At 36.6% G+C, this 21,084-nt stretch overlaps 1 protein-coding gene across 1 annotated transcript in view; it reads left to right on the plus strand.

Moving 5' to 3' along the window:
- Positions 1 to 2,547: 2,547 nt before the first annotated feature.
- Slc9c1 (solute carrier family 9 member C1) overlaps positions 2,548 to 21,084 on the plus strand; it is a 59,658-nt gene continuing 41,121 nt past the window's right edge. The window contains exons 1-7 of the mRNA XM_076867021.2: positions 2,548 to 2,695; positions 3,572 to 3,672; positions 6,061 to 6,189; positions 7,108 to 7,273; positions 10,165 to 10,293; positions 17,811 to 17,972; positions 19,848 to 19,947. Of these exons, the coding sequence (XP_076723136.1) occupies positions 2,548 to 2,695; positions 3,572 to 3,672; positions 6,061 to 6,189; positions 7,108 to 7,273; positions 10,165 to 10,293; positions 17,811 to 17,972; positions 19,848 to 19,947 (935 nt within the window). The remainder of the gene's footprint in view (positions 2,696 to 3,571; positions 3,673 to 6,060; positions 6,190 to 7,107; positions 7,274 to 10,164; positions 10,294 to 17,810; positions 17,973 to 19,847; positions 19,948 to 21,084) is intronic.

The following is a 21,084-nucleotide window of genomic DNA, read 5'->3' on the forward strand; positions in this document are numbered from 1 at the left end:
ATCAAAATGTTCCTTCCTAGGAGCAGGGACTTCTCCAGGAGCAGTGATTTTAAAAGCTGTGTGCTTGTTAGAATCACCAGGACACTTTTAAAGTTCCTAGTGCCCAGGCTGCACCCCAAGCCAATTAACCTCTTAGAGTGGCACCCAGGTATCTGTACTTTTAAAAAACACTCTCCAGGTAATGCCATGTGTAACCAAGGTTGAGAATCTCTCGACTTACCAGGCACAGCTGAACTTAATCACTCACATCAAGATCTCCAGTTCTACCTCTCACTCTTTTTTTTTTTTTTTTTTTTTTATTGATTGTTCAAAATATTACAAAGCTCTTGACATCTCACTACCTCTCACTCTTGATATACCAAGGTCAGGATAAGGAGTTTAAGTATGCTTTGAGGAAAAAAACAAACAAACACTAAACTAAGGCAGTCTCGTAGCTGGGGCTCAGTGTTTAAAAGAAAAGGCCTGATGCTAAAGGCTAGAGCAAGTTGTTCCCCTCTTGGACATAAACTATCTCACAGAACATCAATTAAGGTCATCCTAAACCACAACAAAGTGAGACAAAACAAGGTCACTGTGCAACCCTTGCAACAACAAACATTCCCACTCTCCTACCAAGTACTGCTTTATCTTCACCTTAATCAGCTCTCTCCCAAAACTAGATTTATTGGGATACCCAATCAGAGAATTGGCCTCATCTTTTAACAACATCCTATCTAGAATGAACCCTGAGTTCCTTAGGCCCTCACCAAAATTGACCCAGTCTAAGTGCATGTCTTATAATGGGTTCTATCTAACACTCTTTTACTGAGAGGTCTCAGAGATCCAAGTGTAAGCAATCTCCTTTGTGGCAACAAATAATAAACAATACCTATCAATCACAGAGGTATTTCTGGTGGTCTTTGGCTGGAGAGCACTGATACCCTTTCTCTTAAGGGTTACCAAGAATATTGAAAAGTTCACTTGGAGGGTCAAACTTGAGCAATGTTGCCTCTGAATTGGGCAGATCATAGTGGTTGTTAACTTTGGCTACACATTAAAATCACCTGGGGAATCAAGGCTGAACCCTAGATTGAATTTAAATCAGAATCTCTGCAGATAGGACCCAAACCCCTAGTATCACTATATCTCCCCCAGATGATTCTGAAAAGTAATAAATACAGGAATAAAAATTACATAGACTATGAAACTATACAGATTTGAAAACAGTCCAATGGAGTTGAATTAGTTTGCACAGTCTTTCAACCTACCAGCAGAAGCCTGTCAGTCAGACCTTTCTGTTCAGGAAGCCTGAGCACAGGAGTCTGTACTTTTACTTTGTTGCTAATATGACCAACCTTTGTAAAGGGTTGTCTGCAAGGCTTTTAGATACTGGCAATACAGTAACAAGTAAAAAGCAGCAAGAAGTATACATATTAAAAAGATGAGCTCAACTATGTAAATGAAATATAAAAGACACTTGATGATATGCACGGAGGTTTTTTTTAATGCTTTTGAAATGTTTACATGTTTATTTCAAAAAATGTATTAATTTGTTTTTCTCTTTCAAAATATTGTTTTTATAATCAGATAAGAGCACATAAGCTCTCTCTCTCTCTATGTATATATAGCTTATATATCACAGAAACTGAATTAAAAAAGACAAATCACTGAACTATAAGAGGAATTTTAATGGCAACTAACTGGTCACTTAGCAAGGCTGTCAGAGGGAAAGCTATGAGTAGGTACTAGGAAATGCTAAGCTACTCTTATGAGAGAATCATAAGAATTCTCTGAAGGAAGTTTAAGACCTTTGATGTAAAACTCTGTTTTCCATGTAAAGCAGATAAAATTAACTGAGGGTGGCTATTATCTATTGTTTCAAACCCTTATCAATTAACGATTAACCCTGTATTAGATAAGTTCTTTTGGTTTCAATATTTCTCATATTTTTTGATTGCTGTATAAAGTTATAAAGATAGGAAACCTCACCTGTTGGTGTTCCAAATGAGATTAAAGAAGGTCAGGAATATACAACAACATAAGCTATTAGTTTCTGTCCAGATAAAGTAACAATAAAGATTAGCATATTCTTCATTCATTCAACTTCCTACTTGGAGTTGCTGCCAGAACATGTCCATGTCCAGATCTAAGTAATCTGTTTGTGGTTATATAAAGAATCCTTTTAACTAATTAGAACAAATTTTAAAAACAAAATTTAATAAGGAAAAACAAAAGAATTCTTTCAAATAGTTGGGTAGATGTGGGGTGGATAATAAATTGAGCAGTGCTTGGTATTGTAAATGAACCCAAGGTGTCACTGGGTATTCTGCGTCACAAGGGATTCTGCCCCTTTCATTTAAGTTGAAAGTATCATAAGGGAGAGGCATTGCTAATTGTGGTAAATCATAAGATGTCACTAGAAATAATTAAATGGTGTTTTTTTCCTTCTTTTTAGAAAACCACCTGAAGGCCACCTAGAAGGCAAACCTTATGCTTCTGTGATCCTCTCTGAATTTTACAGAGATACATAATAAAGTCACATTCAGATTAACTGCAAGAAACAACAGTATGGATGAACACGGAATCCATATCAATGTAACGTTTTATAACAAACTTCCTGGCACATGGATGGAATTTTTCAAGACGGTATTATTGAGCACTCCCAAGGACCTCCCTGAAATCATTCTAGTATTGTCTTTGATCTGTGCTATTGGAGGTAAGTGTCATTCTAGCTCCAATTTTATATGATGGGTATATCATATAAATGCTACTATGGGGAATTCAGGCAAGTAGCAATAATGGGAAATAAGAATATTGTACTTAAATTCATACTTTTATCTCAATATTTTCAATCAAAACAATTATGTAGCATATGACTTCCATATTCTTCTCCATTGGATTAAAAATATGCAACAACTGCTATTAAAAATAGCAACAACTTCCTACTGGCTGTGTCAGGGTTCAATCTCAGCAATAAGGATAAACGGAAGCAAATAAGCAGAAAATCACATGTTAGGGTAGGATGTCTCAGGAGTTATACTCAAATGATAAATTTATGCCTAGTTATAATACAAAGAACCAAAATAAAGTGCTGTTCTTCAGGGGTTTTTTCCACTTTCTTTAAAATTTATATATGAAGAAGCAGAAAAAAAATTAAATGAAAGAAAAAACTATGATGTTATTTGTTGTACTTTGATAACAATGATAATATTTCTCAGGAGTTTTCATTAAAATGTATTCATTAACCTTTCATTGCAGAATTGCTAGTTAAACTAACCTCTTATTTATGGTGTATTCAAAAACTAATATAAATATTTCAGTAAAAACCAGACAACCAATGATTGCTAGCAATGTTACTAAAGATTATAAGGAAATGAGATACATCACGGGAGAAATAAAGCAAGAAACTGATAGATTAACAATTACACTGATTCTGTGTACTGCAAGTGTGAGGGAAGGTCTCAGTTATAGGAAAATAGAAAATTAGCAATGGAACAGTAATTAATTATCCTCAGTATTAAGAAATCATAGCACATAAAAGTTCTATATATGTGATATTATATTGCCTTTCAGTAACAACATTTTTTTGCAGCATTTTTGAACATGCACTTGAAAGACTTTCCAATTCCTCTCCCTGTGATATTATTTTTAATTGGATGCAGTTTTGAAATGCTAAGTTTTACATCTTTCCAGGTGTGTATAATAAATGAGTATTTTGCACTATAAGAATTACATAAATGCAAAGATGGCTTAAGAAAATTTACAGAAATACTCATCCCCTCTCTGCCCCGCTTGTGCTTGTGATGGAGATGCTTGTGATGTAGAAAAAGGATCAAGGGCTGAAAAAGAGGAGATCCATCTAAACATAGTCAGAGAAGAACCCAGGACTGAAAGTATGTAGGCAACTCAGAATGAGCGTGCATACAGCCCCTGTGCAGCAGTGGCCAATGGGTGTTTCAGCAGAATTCAATAGCTTAGACACGAAATTGGCTAACAAGATAGAAGCTCAGGGAGAATGTGCTGTTGGTGCAGAATTTTAGTAGCAAAATCATTCTAATATTAAACCATCTTTTGGCCTCAGAAATGTTTCATAGGGTTTCCTTAAGAATAGATGATAGTGTGTAAGCGTATCTAGGGTAGAACATATGAAAAAATAACTTGTTCTGGAGTCAGAAGTGAGGAATAAGGTAAACTACAGATATAGCCAAGGAAGCTATAGTATTTTAAAATAGTTGGGAACAGAGTCAGGGAGAAGAAAGGGAAAATGCTTACTCTAAGTTACATAGAATGCATTACTGTATATATTAAATAGAGCTATAGCCCAGGAGTTTGTGGCAAATGTCTGTAAAGGGCCACACAGAAATTTTACAGTATGTGGGCCTTATGATCTCTGTCCAGCTAATAAACTCTACCACTAAAGCTCAAAAGCAGCCAAGGGTAGTACTACATAAATGAAGTGGCATGGCTGGGTCCCAATAAAATTTTATTTACCAACAAACCCACAAAAACCAGTAGGCCAGATTTGGCCCAGGATCTATAGTTTGCCTACCCTAGTTAGTCAGCATGGATTTGAGAACTTGTCTGAAAATCATTGACTTTCCCAAATAAAATTAGCCAGTAATGTTAAAAATATTACAGAAAACACACATTCATGTAAAAAACCAAAAGCAGGTTATTACTTCACTTATCATAAAGAAGTTTTATAATTATATGATTTTAACAAAAATGAAATTTCAATTATTTCTATAAACTTTATTATTTGTCAGTAACTTCTTCAAAAGAAGAGACCACATGTCAAGAGTTGTGAAGGGATTCAGATTTTACTCCACTTTCGAGCTAGCCTGCCACAATTTCATGGTCCAGGCACAAGACAGGGAATACCTGGGTTAGAGACAGAGGATTTATTATGCAATAACAATAATCAGAGTATGAGCCTTTTCCTGTGCTTGTTCTCAGAATCCCCATTGCACAAAGAGAAACAAAGAGGGTTAGTGAAATCTGCACACCCAGTGAGACTGAATTATTAAATGAGATACCTGAGTTTAGGGAACCTGAATCTTTTAAATTGGATTGTAAAATCATTTGCTTGCTTGTCCCAGAGGGAGAAGTTATTTTTATTATTCTTGGCTGTAAATTAAACCTGAACTCTACTCTGGAGGAAACACTCTTGCTCTGTTTCCCAAGGCTGTTAGCCTTACACGTATTCATGAAACACAATCAGGGCCTGCTTTCATTAGACCTGGAGTAATAAAAGTAACTTGTGGAAAATTATCACCCCAACAATAAGGTATTGTCAGTGTTTATGAGTGAAAGGTGAGTGGATATCCATAACCGGATTTACTAATGTCAATTAGATATTTTATGATGCACATCATTAATTAGTTATTTCATAAACTTTATTAACTTTTCAGTTTCTATTTTTTTTTAGTCTTTTATACTTTCACATGTATCTTCTATATAGCCCATGACTAAATATTTGTATTTTCTATAATTTAATATAATCATTTATTCCTTCATGGATATTTGTGCGTTAATCCATCCATCTGAAATTTTTCTCTTGTATGCCTGAAAATCTACTATGTATTCTCTGATTCCTATGTCAATGTTTCCTATACCTTTTTACAAAAATAAAATAGGCATAGAGAAGTACATTAACTTTCTTCTGTAATTGGCAATAATAATCAGATGCAAAATAATGAAAATCCAATATAATTAAGACTTTAGCACTTACAAACATTATGTCATAACTTTTCAGATTTTTTTTTTTTTTGTAATGGTACTGGGAGTGGAACCCAGGGGTGCTTTATCACTAAAGTACATCTCTAGCCCCTTTTAAGTTTTTATTTTGAGATAGGGATCTTGCTCAATTGCTTAGGACCTCAGTAAATTTCTGAAGCTGGCCTCAAACTTGAGATCCTCCTACCTCAATCTCCCAAGTTGCTAGATTTCAGATGAGTGCCACTTACACCTGATACATTTTCAGATTTTCTTTCTCCATTGCTAGAGATAGGAGTATGTGGTATATATTTTATACTAAGAAAGAGATGGACAAATAAGAATAAAAGAATTTTATATTACTAGATCCAAAAATATGCAGATGCCATACAATGGATGAACCCAGAGTTGTTTTTTGGTATATTTACACCAGTAATTATCTTTAATGTTGCATATGACATGGATGTATACATGCTTCAAAAGTTATTTTGGCAGGTAAGTATTCTTTTTCAGTAATACCTTTCACTCATGAACCATATCATTTATTTTCAGATTTTTAAAATTTTGCTACAAAATAGAAAACAAAAAGGATTGAAAAAAAGTACATAGTATCAGAGTCTAAATTCAGCTTAGTATTTTAGTGAATAAACTGTATCTTGGCAATCATCTAGCACATTAGCAACCCAGGGGGAAAATGATGGGGTGGGGGGAGCAATTCTGAAAATTTGACTGGCAGAACTTCAATTAAAATTTTTATTCTGAGAAGCTACAAGAGAGCTATTATGGAATATATTAGCTCTAGGAAAAAAGAAACTGTTAAGAAAAATCAAATTTTAATTCTTACAGTCTAAAGCTTCCTATATCCACATTTCAAAGACTAAATGCAGATAAGAAAATGCATAGAAGCAGACGTAACCCTGTTTAAATTTTTTTTTTTTAATCTTGGGAAATTTGGACTGTATCAGGGAAAGACCTTGTGATAAACTACTTCAGATCAAGAGCAGGATGTATATTTCTTTCAAAGTAATCAAAACAGTTTTGTAAATAGAAGGCATTACCTAAAACAAAACTTTTAGAACAATTTACATTTTAATCCAAATCCAGGTACATTAAATTCAGACAAATGTCAAAAAATGAAACTGAAAAGAACAGAGATATGATTTGGGTTGGGTTGACTCAGATGATGTTCGCTAAGCCATTTCCTGCATTTCTGGTCTTGTGGGATGAGGTGGGGTTTTCAGGCAAGGGTTAGCTGGTACAGGGCCAATTGAGGGTCTCCCCATTCATGCATCTCTTGGTAGGTGCTGTTAGTGTTACCTGGTTCTACGTTTCTAAAAACAAATTGTGATCATCTGCTTTCTAAAATGGAATATAAAACCAATCTGATTTTTCTACTCTGAACTTTCTTTGCAGATACTTTTAATCACAATTCCCGGCTTTGTGGTTAATTATGTTTTAATTCTTTGGTATCTGCAATCTGTGAATAAATTACTTTTGAAGACCATCCCATGGCTCCTATTTGCAGTTATTCTTATAAGTTCGGACCCCATGCTGACTGCGGCTGCCATAAGAGACCTTGGTAGGTATATTTTTCTTATTTCCTGTATTGAATATATCATATTTTATAGATCATGTTTGTTTATTTTAAGATCCCTTTGTGTGTAGTAGTTTTTCACTATGTGAAGTAGTCTAGTGAGGACCTGGAGGATTAGTAAAGATTCTGGAAGTGAGGGTTAGGACAGAAGAATGGGCTTAGATAGTGTCAGTAATGGACTTAGATAGTATCCAAAAAAGGCCTTATATCCAGTTGTGAATTAGAACAGGAATAATTTAGAATTCTTTATACATGAATATATTGTATATTGAGCCAACAGAACAATTCTGAAGCATTACACTGTTCCATACTCATGTGGTGATGTTTCTGTTACCCAGTTTTGTTTTGTTTTGTTTTGTTTTTTCTTCTCTCTTTTGAAAACAGTCATTAGGATGATGCCACTTTAAAAGAGAGAGTCATTGTCACCATTAAGACCAAAAGCCTAAAACAGTTAAAAATGATAAAATTATCAATCACATAGTGTTTATAATATATAAATTGCTTTTTGATGAACAAATCTATATTTAAAGGTAAAATACCAAGTTAATTTAAGAAAAGCAAAACAATCTGAGAGCCTCATACAAGAAAAGTAATAAAAAAAAAAAAAGAAAAAGAAAAAAGAAAAGTAATAAACTAATTTCCTCCCCAGTTACTTTTTAATAATGGGTACTAAAAAAAATGCTTCAAAATAGAATACTAATATGACATGCCCATGTATATTCTCTCTCTCTCTCTCTCTCTCTCTCTCTCACACACACACACACACACACACACACACACATCCACACATTCATTTCAATTTCATCTTCACTTTATGGCCAGTTAAGGAGAAAAGACCTATATGAGACAAGTGGAAAGAAAGCATGAGGTAGACACAGCTTGTATAAATATATGAACAAATACAAGAATAAAGGAAAGTTGAATATTCATGAAAAGGAGTGAGGTGAATGTTTGGAAGGAAGTGCTGATCCAACATCAGTCACCCTATCCTCAACTTGTGTCTTTCTCCCCCTACTCTTTTAACCCACATTGATACTTTTATGTGACTTTGTGTCAGCACTTTCTTTTCAATAAATTTGAGGGAGTTCTATAATACCTGGAATCTGATTTCACATCTTTTTTTTTTTTTTTTTTTTTTTTTTACTTCTTAATATTTTTTTGTTTGTTTGTTTTGGTTTTTTCTGGTATTAGAGATTGAACCCAGGGGTGTTTTACCACTCAGCTACATCCCCAGCTGTTTCTATTTTTTATTTTGAGATAGGGTCTCGATAAATGCTTAGAGTCTCACTAACTTGCTGAGGCTGGCCACAAACTTGTGATAATCCTCCCTCAGCCTCCCAAACTGCTGGGATTACAGGCATGCACCACTGTGCCCAGTTTAAATTCACAATCTTGAAACCCAGTATTCTACTGATTTTTTTTTTCTAGCCTGTCATTTTTCAATTTAAATAATCTATTTGGTGGATCTTACAAAGTTATTCTTATAAATGTTAGCCATCTTAATACTACCTTTTTTAACCTTTAATTAATTAATTTATTTATTTTTATGTGATGCTAAGGCTCGAGCCCAGCACCTTGCATGTGCTAGGCAAGCACTCTACCGCTGAGCCACAACCCCAGCCCCTTGACGCTACCTTTTTGAGTTTTATTTTTTCCTCACTTTGAATCTTTCAAAAAAATTTTAACTCATTTCCTCTTAGCAGCATTTTTGCCTGAATTTTCTAAACAAGATTTATAAATGCATGTTCATATATATTTATAAATGTGCATTGATAAATTACATTTATATATCTATTTATAAATATATAGCTATTTACACATATACATTTATATACTCTATATAATTTTATATCTTTTTTTATTGATTGCTCAAAACATTGCAATGATCTTGACATATCATATATCATACATTTGATTCAAATGGGGTATGAATTCTTATTTTTACCACGTGTACAAATTGCAGGATCACATTGGTTATACTCCCACGTTTATACATACTGCCATACTAGTGTCATATACATATGCATATGAATGATATAGTATCTTTAAAAAATTAATCTACCAGGACTATCAGTAGACTACATGTCTTGAGCTTTCTTTTTCTTTGGCTTATTTTATACCCTTAAGTCTGTTATTTCCAAATATTCACATTTTCCTATACTGTTCTATTTTCTAAAATACAAGAATTAGGCCACAATAGCAGGTCTTGCTGAGTAATGAATGTAGTGTCTTACAGCAACAATGGTGTGCTATTCCTCATGAGTACGGCAGTTCCCATGAGCCGGGCTGGACTCTCCCATCTGGTGGGAAAGCCAAGGCATGCTGCCATGATGGTGGCAAGGGTGAGACAGAGAAGAAGTAGAATTTTTCTGCTTTCATCAGGTCTCATAACAAAAGAGACTGGATCTTTTCACACAGCATCTTGCTGTATGGATACAGGAAAGTGGAGGACTGGACCCTCGAGGCAGATAAGCTGTCTCAGAAACTGAATGCCCTAGCCTGTCTTCTCTTCTATCGGCAGACGTATTATAGTTAGATCGTGATCACAGTTTATAGAGTGGTTGATTCACAGAAAGGAATTTTACTATATAATAATATTTTTCTCCTATGGTTTTTACTCAAAAATTAATAAAGATACTCAAAGTTACAACTTAGGTAGTATAGGCAGAGGAAAAAAGATGACCAATCAGTGTTTCAACTTGGAAGATCATCATAAACAGACGTGAATCAGGACGAAGGTAGGTAATACCAGGGTGCTTTCTATTCATGGAGCTTGAATTCTTAATCTATGGAAAGGAATGTGTGGGAAAGTCAGATCATTTCTAACTGGATAATCTAGACAATTGCTTTAATACTTTACTTATATATACACACAGGTCTTTCAAGAGCCCTCACAAATCTAATTAGTGGAGAAAGTCTGATGACCTCTGTTATATCAATAATTGTATTCAGTACTGTTGTGAATATTAACTTCAAAAGACAGTATTCGAAGTCCAAATCCCTAGGTAAGGACCCCCCCTTTTTTTTTCTCAATTTCTTAAAATAAGATTTCTGGATTTTCTGAAAGCTGACATGGGTTTCATAATATCTTGCCATAAACTATGCTTATAGATATAAAGTAGTATTATCTGAGTACAGTGGCACATGCCAGCTCAGGAGGCTAAAGCAGGAGGATCTCAAGTTCAAAACCAGCCTCAGCAAAAGCAAGGTGCTAAGCAACTCAGTGAGACCCTGTCTCTAAATAAAATACAAAATTGGGCTGGGGATGTGGCTTAGTGGTCAAGTACCCCTGAGTTCAATCCCCAGTACACATCCCCCGACAAAAAAGAAAGAAAATAGTATTGTATACTGATTTACCTTTTATATAGTGCTGACACCACAGCTTCCTTATTAATATCAGTTGTGGTTTTGTTGTGAATATAGATAGGAGCTATTCCTGAGGATGCCTACAAGAGCCAGATTCCCCAGACCTGGTCTAAACCAAAACACTTGACAGGGGTGGGAGTAGGGGATGTTGTTAAGGTGCTGCAGAACAGCTAAGAGGATAAGCCGAGATGCACATTTACTAGTAGTGGGAGGAGGCAGCTTCCCTTCCATTTGCCCTGGGACCATCTCCCAGGAGTATCATAGAAAGAGGTCAACCCAGGGAGAAAGTGAGTTTCATAGCCATCTACAGGGCCAGAGAGCAGTGCTGCGGACAGCAGCGGTGCTCATAAGTGCTCTCATTCACCCTTTTCAGATAACCCTGAAACATGAGGGATTTCCCCCCCTTTATCATATGCACATGTGTGCATAAAATAAATGACATCTGTGCATTATAATAAGTGATCTTAAAATATATCTGTGTAATTATCACTCAGGACAAGAAATAGACTGCTAAACTTGTAGAAGCATTTTTACTTAGTCCCCCTCCCTGGTCAAAACTATATCTCCTAAATTTTTTTTTTTTTTTTTTGGTATTGGGGATCGAACTCAGAGGCACTTAATTTATGAGCCACATCCTCAGCCCTTTTTTATATCACTGAGTTGCTTAGGGCCTCACTAAGTTGCTGAGGCAGGCTTCGAACTTGAGATCCTCCTGCCTCAGCCTCCCGAGCTTCTGGGATTACAGGCATGTGCCTCCATGCCCATGCCCAGCTTAAAAAAAAAAAAAATCATTCTTAATGTGTAATTCGAATCACTAGGCAGTGGGAGAAGGGGAGAAGAGGTGTCCCTGAAATAAGAATATTTTCATAATAATACTAAGAATTTTTTTACCTTTTTTTTTAAATCATGTTGGCATTTGCACTCATTTTGGGAAAAGCAGTGGTTATTGGCCTTCTTGAGAAAATGATAACAGTATTCCACTCACCAGGTGTCTTCTGTAGCATTTCACATCCCACTATCACCTTTCTCCCCTTGAGCAAAGAATGTTTGGGGGTGCCTCCAGGGCATGGTCTAGCCCACCGAGGGATCTGTATGATACCAAATAAGCCACTCTGATGAAATGGCACTGGGTTCGATTCTCAGCACCACATGTAAATAAATTCATAAATAAAGATCCATCAACAATTAAAAAATAAATGCAATCTTTCTGCTACATTTCTCTCAGAAATGAAGGCTATCCCAAATTACCTTTCTAAACACTCAGAAAGTGTGGTACTAGCTATACTTTCTCCTGTGTTAGAGAGTGCTTCGTTGTTGAACATCCAGCCAACTCTGTTCACTTCTATTCTGATCCACCTCTGCTTTGCCCACCCTATGCCTAAACTTCTAAGTAAAGACTATTCTTTCCCAAGAAGACCCATCTTGGGGACTACTTCTCATCTCTTCCTTAAAGGAGCTTCCTTATCCAGTTTGGGAATATGAAGCCCTTGCTTTCAGCCTCTGAGACTTGTGAGCAACAAACTAGTAAAAATTTCCTGCAAATATGATCTTCCTGAATATGACTAAGGTGAAAATAGGAGACTTTCTGTGTCCAGAGCATCCTAAAAACTGAAGGGCCGCTGGGCACTGTGTCATGTGCCTGTAATCCCAGCAGCTTGTGAGGCAGGAGAATTGCAAGTTCAAAGCCAGCTTCAGCAAAAGCAGGGCACTAAGCAACTCACTGAGACCCTGCCTCTAAATAAAATACAAAATAGGACTGGGGATGTAGTTCAGTGGTCGAGTGCCCCTGAGTTCAATCCCCAGTACCCACCCCACTGCCAAAAAACAACAACAAAACAAACAAACAAACAAAACAAAACAAAACAAAAACCTGAAGGGTCAACCTAGGGATAACTGAAAAGTACAAAGAAGTAAAATGGTTCATACCAGTCAAGAAGATTCATGTCAGCTACTAGAATAGTATTGTACCGGGCCTCATTTAAAATATGATATGTTGCCAGGTGTGATGGTACACTCATGTAATCCCAGTCTCGGGAGGCTGAGGCAGAAGGATTGCAAATTCAAGGCCAGCTTCAGCAATTTAGCAAGACCCTAAGCAACTTAGCAAGCCCTGTCTCAAAATAAAAAAAATTAAAAGATCTGGGGATGTGGCTCAGTAGTAAAATGTCCCTGGGTTCAAATCTTCAATGCCAAATAAATAAATAAAACATGACATAATGTTCACAGAATTTCAGAGAAACATATCAGAAATTATATCTACAGTCTAATCTAGAGGACTTTCTTGAAAATCACTATAAGGGGAAAGAAGAGACAAAAGTGGGGGAGTACTAATGTGAAAATTCACTCATTCTTTAATTCAACAATTATTTAGTGATGTGCACCATGTCATAGATCTTATTCTAGGATCTAGGAATTCATGAACACAGTAGACAAAACTGCCTTTCTTTGATAGAGAGTGCCTTGTAGTTTTGATGGCCATCAATGGAACAGAACTTTGTGGACTTATTTTTAGGTTATTATTAGAGAGCTAGAAAACTAAAATAATAACAGTAATAACTTCAGAAATAAAAACAATGCTGGAGTAATTTACTTAGACATGAGGACTTTGAACTTGTAAAAACTTTGAAATAAAAATTTTCCTTAAGAAGTTAAACAGATGTTTTCTGAGTAAATTTGCTTCTAAACTTATGAAGTTATTTAAATAGTGTTACTCTTTGAAGTAATGACATATTTTATAACAGAGAAAAATGAACAAGAGTATTGTTCTTACCTTATCCAACTTGTATGTTAGCATTTTAAGAAAAGTGTTACGTAGTAACAAATTTATTTGCTTTAAGACATTTCCTTGCTAACAAATCTAGGCAGCAAACATGTTATTTATTAAATGTCATTTTCCTTTTTTTTTTCTTTTAAAAATTTTTAATTTGTTTTAATTAGTTATACATGACAGTAGAATGCATTTATGCACTTTGATACATTATACATAGATGGGATATAATTTCTCTTTTTTTCTGAGTGTACATGTTGTAGAATCACATTGGTCATGAAGTCATATATACACATAAAGTCATAATGTCTGTTTTGTTCTACTATCCTTCCTATCCCCACATCCTCTCCTCTTCCTTCCCTTCACTTCCCTCTACCTAATCTAATGTAACTCTATTCATCTCTAATGCCCCCCCCCCTACACTTAGTGTGAATTAGCATCTGCAAATTATAGAACACATTCAGCCTTTAGTTTTTTGGGATTGGCTTACTTCACTTAGCATGATAGTCTCCAACTCCATCCATTTACCTGCAAATGCCATAATTTCATTCTTCTTTAATGCTGAGTAATATTCCATTGAATATATATATAGCACATTTTCCTTATCCAGTCATCTACTGAAGGACACTTAGGTTGGTTTCATGTTTACCTATTGTGAATTGAGCTGCTATAAACATTGACGTGGCTGCATTACTGTAGTATGCTGATTTTAAGTCCTTTGGGTATAAACTGAGGAGTGGGATAGCTGGGTCAAATGGTGGATCCATTCCAAGTTTTCTGAGGAATCTTCATACCACTTTTCATAAATGTTGCACCAATTTGCAGTCCCACCAGAAATGTGTGAGTGTACCTTTACCCCTACATCCTCACCAACATTTATTATTGTCTGTACTCTTGATGATTGCCATTCTGACTGAAGTGATTTTCCTTTCTTAAAGGAGAAAATAACTTTCCAACAGAAGTCTTCTAACTCCAGAGGCCTGTGTGCTTCTGAAACCAGAGTCAGCCTCCATCTCATATTTTAGTGACAAGAAATGGCAGCTCCATGGCTGGAGAGCCATGCATGGAATTCCCCTCTCACATTCAGACTATTCCAAGAGATATTATTCTTTTTAGCTGGTAAATCTAGAAACTATAGCTCTCTTTTTGACATGGGAATGAGTTTACTAGGGAAGGACTCTCAGTCACCTCAGCAATCCTGATGGTGGCTTCCCCACCAATGGAGGTTATGGACAAAAACTTTTAATTTTTATTTTTTTAAGAAATAAGAATAATACACTTTATTTCAACAGAAACTACTTTAATGTGTATTTTCAAAATATAAGGTGAACCTCAGGAGATCAGAAGTCTTCACAAAAAATGCCATTTCCGACAGGGATAACTTTAAATCAACCTCAGCTTATGGACAAGTACTCCTAAATGTACTTTTCCCCCCTTCATCTGCCACCTCAGAGCACCATATTAGGATTTACTTGTTTTTATTGAGGCACTTGCTGCTGCTCAGGGGGCCAACCTTTGCTTTGGTTGATTTCTCTCTTTCCACCTGTTCCACTGGACTGTTCCTCTGTTGTAGGGGACAGATGAGGCAAGGCACCGAAGATAGCAGGAAACAGTTTTATTTGGCTGCAGCCAGGTTCAGAGGACACAGCTTCTGCTGTAATCAATCAATCCCCTGAACCCCGAGGAGTTCAGGGAGTTTCAGAACTTTATACCCAGCATGTAAGGGGAGGGGCTCACAAGTTCACAGTCTGCACAAGTTCACATAAAAGCAGCTTTTTCCTTCACTGTTCTGGGCAAGTTAACCCTTCAAGGACAACACCTGAGGAGGGGAGAGCTTCTCCTCCCCTTTTATTCCTCCCTCTGCCCGCTGTTACTGATACCACCATTTATCTGTGAGTCCGGCTTTGCCACGTGTTGAAGTTTGAACATGAAGAGAAGCACAAGCTCGCTGAGGCAAGCACATAAAGCAGGGTTTATTTAAAGAGGGGTAAAGTAGTAGACTTCTCCCAGGAGGGAGAAGGGAGCCGTTGTTGGGTGTGTGGAAGACCTTGCCTTTTGGTTTTATTTCCCCCATTGGGAGAAGAGCATCACGTAATCCCTTATCCCTCCCCCTCCTCTCCAAAGGGCGCCAAAGTCAAAGTTTTCTCAACCAATCCCCATGGGACACAGTGTCTGCTCGCCCATTCCTGAGTCACCCTGCCAATCAGCACCCACCCACAAGTCTCCAAGCAACCCTTCTTAAACTGAAGCTTGCAAGCTCACGCTCTCTGCCCTCTTCCTCTGCTCTCTTCCTCTCCTTTCTTCCCCTTCGGACAGCCCCCACCCACCCACCCAATACAATCTCTTGGGTGAGTCACTCACCTTTCAGCCTTAGCTGGTATCCTGGTATCCCAAGAAGTGAGGTGTTCTGCCCTTTTTATATCTCCTAGGCTTTCTTTGTTCTCCTGCCTTTTCCCCCTGATCTTTCTCCTTCCTGTGTATGGGACTAGGCCCAGGAATGCTCGGTGGGACGGCCAAAAGGTGGGAAACAGGTGGGCTGAAGGGGGAAGGGCAGGATGGAGAAGCCAAGGACACTTTAACAACCTTATAGCTCTCTGTAGGGAGGGGCAATCCTGGGACAGTTTATCTTGGCAACAGGTTGAAGCAGGGGCAGGTTCTTGATAAGGGTGGAGGAAGGGCTCTGAAGGAATTAACATTTCAATCCCTCCATGGACAGTCTCCAACTTCCCAGACTCACTCATAATTGGCCTCCTTGATCTGACCTGACTCAATTTTCCTATCTATACTGGCTTCCTAGTGGAGCCCAATTGGTAACTTCTCTTATCTCTGTGAAGCTCCAGCTCAAGGCCAGAGGCCTTGTTAAAGGATCTGCGCTTTTTTTTTTTTTTTTAAATCACATTTTGCATTTGCAAACACACTTCTACAAACTACTATACTGGATAAATGTTTGTGGGAAAACTAGCAAGGGGGCGTTCAGCACCTGGAGTCCTGATCTCTTTCAGGCCAGTGGCCAAGTAAAATAGAGCAACAGGAAAATAGGAAGTTTGACTGCACCGAACTCTTATAGAGACTTTTACTGATAATCCTAAAACTAATTATGGTGAAGATTTCTGGAGAAGCTTAATTAAGATTTTCTGTGGAGGAGGGGGTGCCACCACACCTCAGACTTCTGACCCTAAGACCTACTCTCAGCTGGGATTTGAATTTTGTTCCCTCTTTCTCCCCACCCCAGCCCCCACTGTCCCAATAAAGGTGAGAGGGCTTCCTTGCCCGAGGCTGTGCCTGGTGCTGTGGCTCAGGCTAACTGTTTTCCTTGGCAGGGCATGGGTCTTCTTGTTGCCTTGTGGAAAGCAATTTAGCAAAACCTCAAACTGTGAAGAATAACAAAGGAGTGACCATCTTTCAGTGCAGTGATTTCACTTTTAGTAACTAAGGAAATAAGCAAAGAAGCGTAAAAAATTGACGCCTGGAAATACACACTGAAGCATTACTTATCAGGGGTAACTTTAAAGCAAATGAAATGCCCAACAATAAAGAAGCAGTCAGTTCCACAGGCCGACACAATGCAGGAGATTCACCCAGCGGCCACCCAGAGGCATTTCTTTTGCTGTTCCCTATACATCTTACATTAGATCTAGAATACGAATTTCATGAGTTTGGGATTTCCTAGTTCTTGCTCATTTCTGTACCTCCAAGATTTATGACACCATTTGACTCTTTGTAGGCACTGGATGCAAATGTGCTTATTCCTTAGTGGAGCCTGAACAAAAGAAGCTCCTAAACTCCTAAAACCAAATTTTACAAACTGTAGTGTGGCTTTTAGCAAATAAAAAGAAACTATTTCCTCCAGTGTGTTTGCTGGTACTTGTAATCCCAGTGACTCAGTCTGCTGAGACAGGAGGATCACAAATTCAAGGCAGGCCTCAGTAGCTTAGTGAGATCCTGTCTCAAAATTTAAAAAATGTTCAATATCACGTATCATCATTAATCATTAGGGGAATGTAAACCAAAGTCACAAATGAGCTATATCTGTTATGATAATTTTTGTCAAAAACATAAAATAAGTGTTGATGAATATGTGAAGAAGAGGGAATTCTTGTGCATTGTTGGTGGGAATGTGAATTAACATAGCCTTTAGGTAAATCAGTGTAGATGTTCCTCAAAAAGCTAGATGCAATCCCCATATAAACCAATAATCTCACTTCAGGATAGATATCTAAAGGAATTAAAATCAGGGTGTTGAAGGGATATCCACACTCTGATGTTCATCACAACAATGAGCTAATTTTAAAGATAATGCCAAAAAGAAGAGTTGACCCAGGGTATCATTTAAAATTAAGGACAAGTAAGTTCTATTAACTAGTTTCTATTTTCTCCCTTTTCTTTTAGGCTTTTATGTCATGCATGGAATTTGGTCATATTTTCTGGAAAGTTTTTTGTTTGGAATTCTAAATTCAAAACTGATTCAATTGTGTATGTCAACAGTTTTTGGTGATGATGTCCATCATATAAGTCTCATTCTTGCAATTCTGTACCTCATCTTTTATGTTTGTAAGTGAAGTGTCAATGCCTAATGTTAAATGATATAGAAGGAGTCTAAATATGAATACTAGGAAAACAACTACCAGGCCAAAAAGTTTATAAAATAATTCAACTTATCTATATAAGGAATATTTTTGGTTAAAATAATCTATCAAAAAAGATAATATGTGAATATTTATACACAGAAAACAAGCTACCAAGAATGTAAAACAAATACTGTTATAAAAGAAAGATAAATGTGACAAAATCAAAGCTGCAGTCAGTATTTAATTGAATGCCTTTCCTGGAGAAAGAATTGTGTGATCAGCTGCACAAATAGTAATTTGGGTTATACGAAGATTTGTATAACAACTTATATGCTTGGTTTTTAAGATATACAAAGAGTTTTACTTCCAAAGATACAATGCATATCCTTTACATATAAAGTAGGCTCTCCATATCTCCAGATTCCACATCAACCAACCATTGATTGAATATGTCTCTGTATATATTTGTATAGGAATTTTTCTTGTGTGCAGGCACAGACCTGTAATCCCAGTGATTTGGGAGGCTGGTGCAAGAGAATCACAAATTCAAGATCAGCCTCAGCAATTCAGTGAGGGTCAAAGCAACTTATTAAGACCCTGTCTCAAAATAAAAAGTAAAAAGGGCAGGAGATGTGGCTCTGTAGATGTGGCTCAGCAGTTAAGTACCCCTGGGTTCAATCCCTGGTACCAAAAAAAAAAAAAAAAGTAGCCAAATAAATTATTTGCTTCTGCCTTTAATAGTATTACTAGCCAGGACAAAAATTAAAATTATAAAGTTTACAATTTTACATATCTAGAAGGAAAGAATATTAAATTAAAATTGATCACAATCCAAATCAAACAATGACAAAACTTCTTGACTTTGAAATTTTATAAAAACAAGTCCAAAGTTCATTTAGGAAAATTATTGTGTGTGAATACACAACACAATTTATTTTTGAAGTGGACAACCTGCCCTACCAGGTAGCTATCCAAATATTTAATATGCCTACACGAAATGAAATACAGCTGTAGCAACATATATACAAAGTTAGTCAAAGAAACAGAAAAGGACCCAGGCAGATGCAAAGATGCGTCAGAATGGTAATTTAACATATGATAAAAATAACACATCCACAATACTCCTTAGGATTAACAACAAATTTGGTAATTGGAACAATGTCTGTTAAACATTCAGTGGAAATATGAGCTTTAACAGATTTTACTGTATAATCCCGTCTGTTTTTTGTTTTTTGAATGTGTGACTTTGTGTACATATACATTGGGTGCATGCCGAGGGAGGTCACTCCACTCATCTTAAAGATTTTGATCCAATTATCTTGAAGTTTCAATTCTATAGAAATTCTATGGAAATCCAGTGGTCTTATGATGCCTGATCCTGAGTTTTTCCTCTTCATGATCTCCTCTTCCTCCTTCTGAATATACAGTAGTTTCTGGTTTTAGACAAATATAAAATATTTGTCTGAGAATGGGGAAAAGAGAAGTTCACAGGGGAAGTAATGTCACATAGTTCACAATTCTATGTGCTCTGACAGCTACCTCTAGTTCCTCACTTTTTCATCTTTCCTACTTTTCATCTTTTTCACATTTCACTGGTCTCCAGCATAGAGACTCAGCAAGCAGCCAGGCCTGGTGGCACACACCTGAAATTCCAGCCACTTGGAAGCCCAAGTTCAAGGCTAACATGGGCAACTTTAATGAAAGCCTGTTTCCAAATAAGATAAAATTAGAAAGGGCTGGGATGTAGCTCAGGGGTAGGGCACTTGCCTACTATATATATGCTAACATACATATTTTTTCACCTCTGGCAAAAATTTGTGCTACTGTTAATACTTATTTTTCCCCCTTTTAACAAAAGGTGAGTTGGTTGAAATGTCTGGAATATTCACTCTGGCCATTATGGGACTTTTTTTAAATTCTACAAGTTTTAAACCAGGAGTAGAAGCACTTCTTCTCGAGTGAGTGTCTAGCATATTTTCATTTTGTTTCATATATTGGAAGCTATTAGATTAAAATAGTAATTACATTTACATAGTCTAAGTAAGACATTGACATGGTAACTATTCCACTGAAAACCTGTGTCTTCAAATGTTTTAATTTTAGGCAAAAGTTGTAATCCTACTTTGAGTTTGTGTTGGTTCTATTTCCCTATTAAGTCCTGAAATCTCTGACCATCTACTCAATACTTTCCAATCTAAATCCTGAACCCACTTAGACCAGGCCAGGATTAAACAAGTTGAGAGACTCATCCCAGGCATGAAATTTCAAAGGGAAAAATATAATAATTGAGGTAAATATTTCAATGCAGTATTTTTTAAAGAAATGAAATTTATGTAGAAACATTTGAAGACTATTGTTTTAGAAACAATGAAGAGATGCCATATAAGGTAAATTAAAAGATTAAGGCAGGTGATTTAAAGAGGAATGATAGTCTCAGGAAAGAAGGTGTGGACACACTAAATGTGAGCCAGATTATGGGTGAAAAAGTTCATGTCTTGCTCCAATGCACCCAGCCATGGGATAAGTGGGAGCTGTTGTCTGAGATGCTTTAATACACAGGTTTGGTAATCCAACCTAAACACACAATGGATACATATGTGTAAACAGAGGCCCTGAAAGTAAACGATGATTTTTTGAGTTTGAGAGAATATTACAGATGATATAATAAATTCAGAAGCCAGAAGCTCAAGGAATAAGCTCTTCATCAAGGAGAACAGCAATAAAATCATGTCAGCTGCAACAAAAGTCAGTTGTACCTGTAGTGAGGGAGAATTAACTGGACCACAGTTGTGAGAGGAATTTAAAAATATATGAAAGTATTTATATCTATAGGAAGTAATTCAGAAAGCTCCCTCACCTTCTTGCTATAACTGAAGGCTGGATCCCCCCTGAATCATCATCATCATCATCATCATCATCATCATCATCATCATCATCTTTCCCTTATAAGTTGTTGTGTGTTTCTCACCTGCACACTGGTATTATTGAGTCTGCAGTTGAGGTAGGTAATCTCTCTGCACCTCAAAGTCATTTCTAGATCATTCTTTCTCTTACTCCAGAAGAGCCCAGTTTTAAAATTCATGCTTTCAGGTTAT

The sequence above is a fragment of the Callospermophilus lateralis genome, chromosome 10 (assembly GCF_048772815.1).
Source record: "Callospermophilus lateralis isolate mCalLat2 chromosome 10, mCalLat2.hap1, whole genome shotgun sequence".
Lineage (NCBI taxonomy): Eukaryota > Metazoa > Chordata > Mammalia > Rodentia > Sciuridae > Callospermophilus > Callospermophilus lateralis.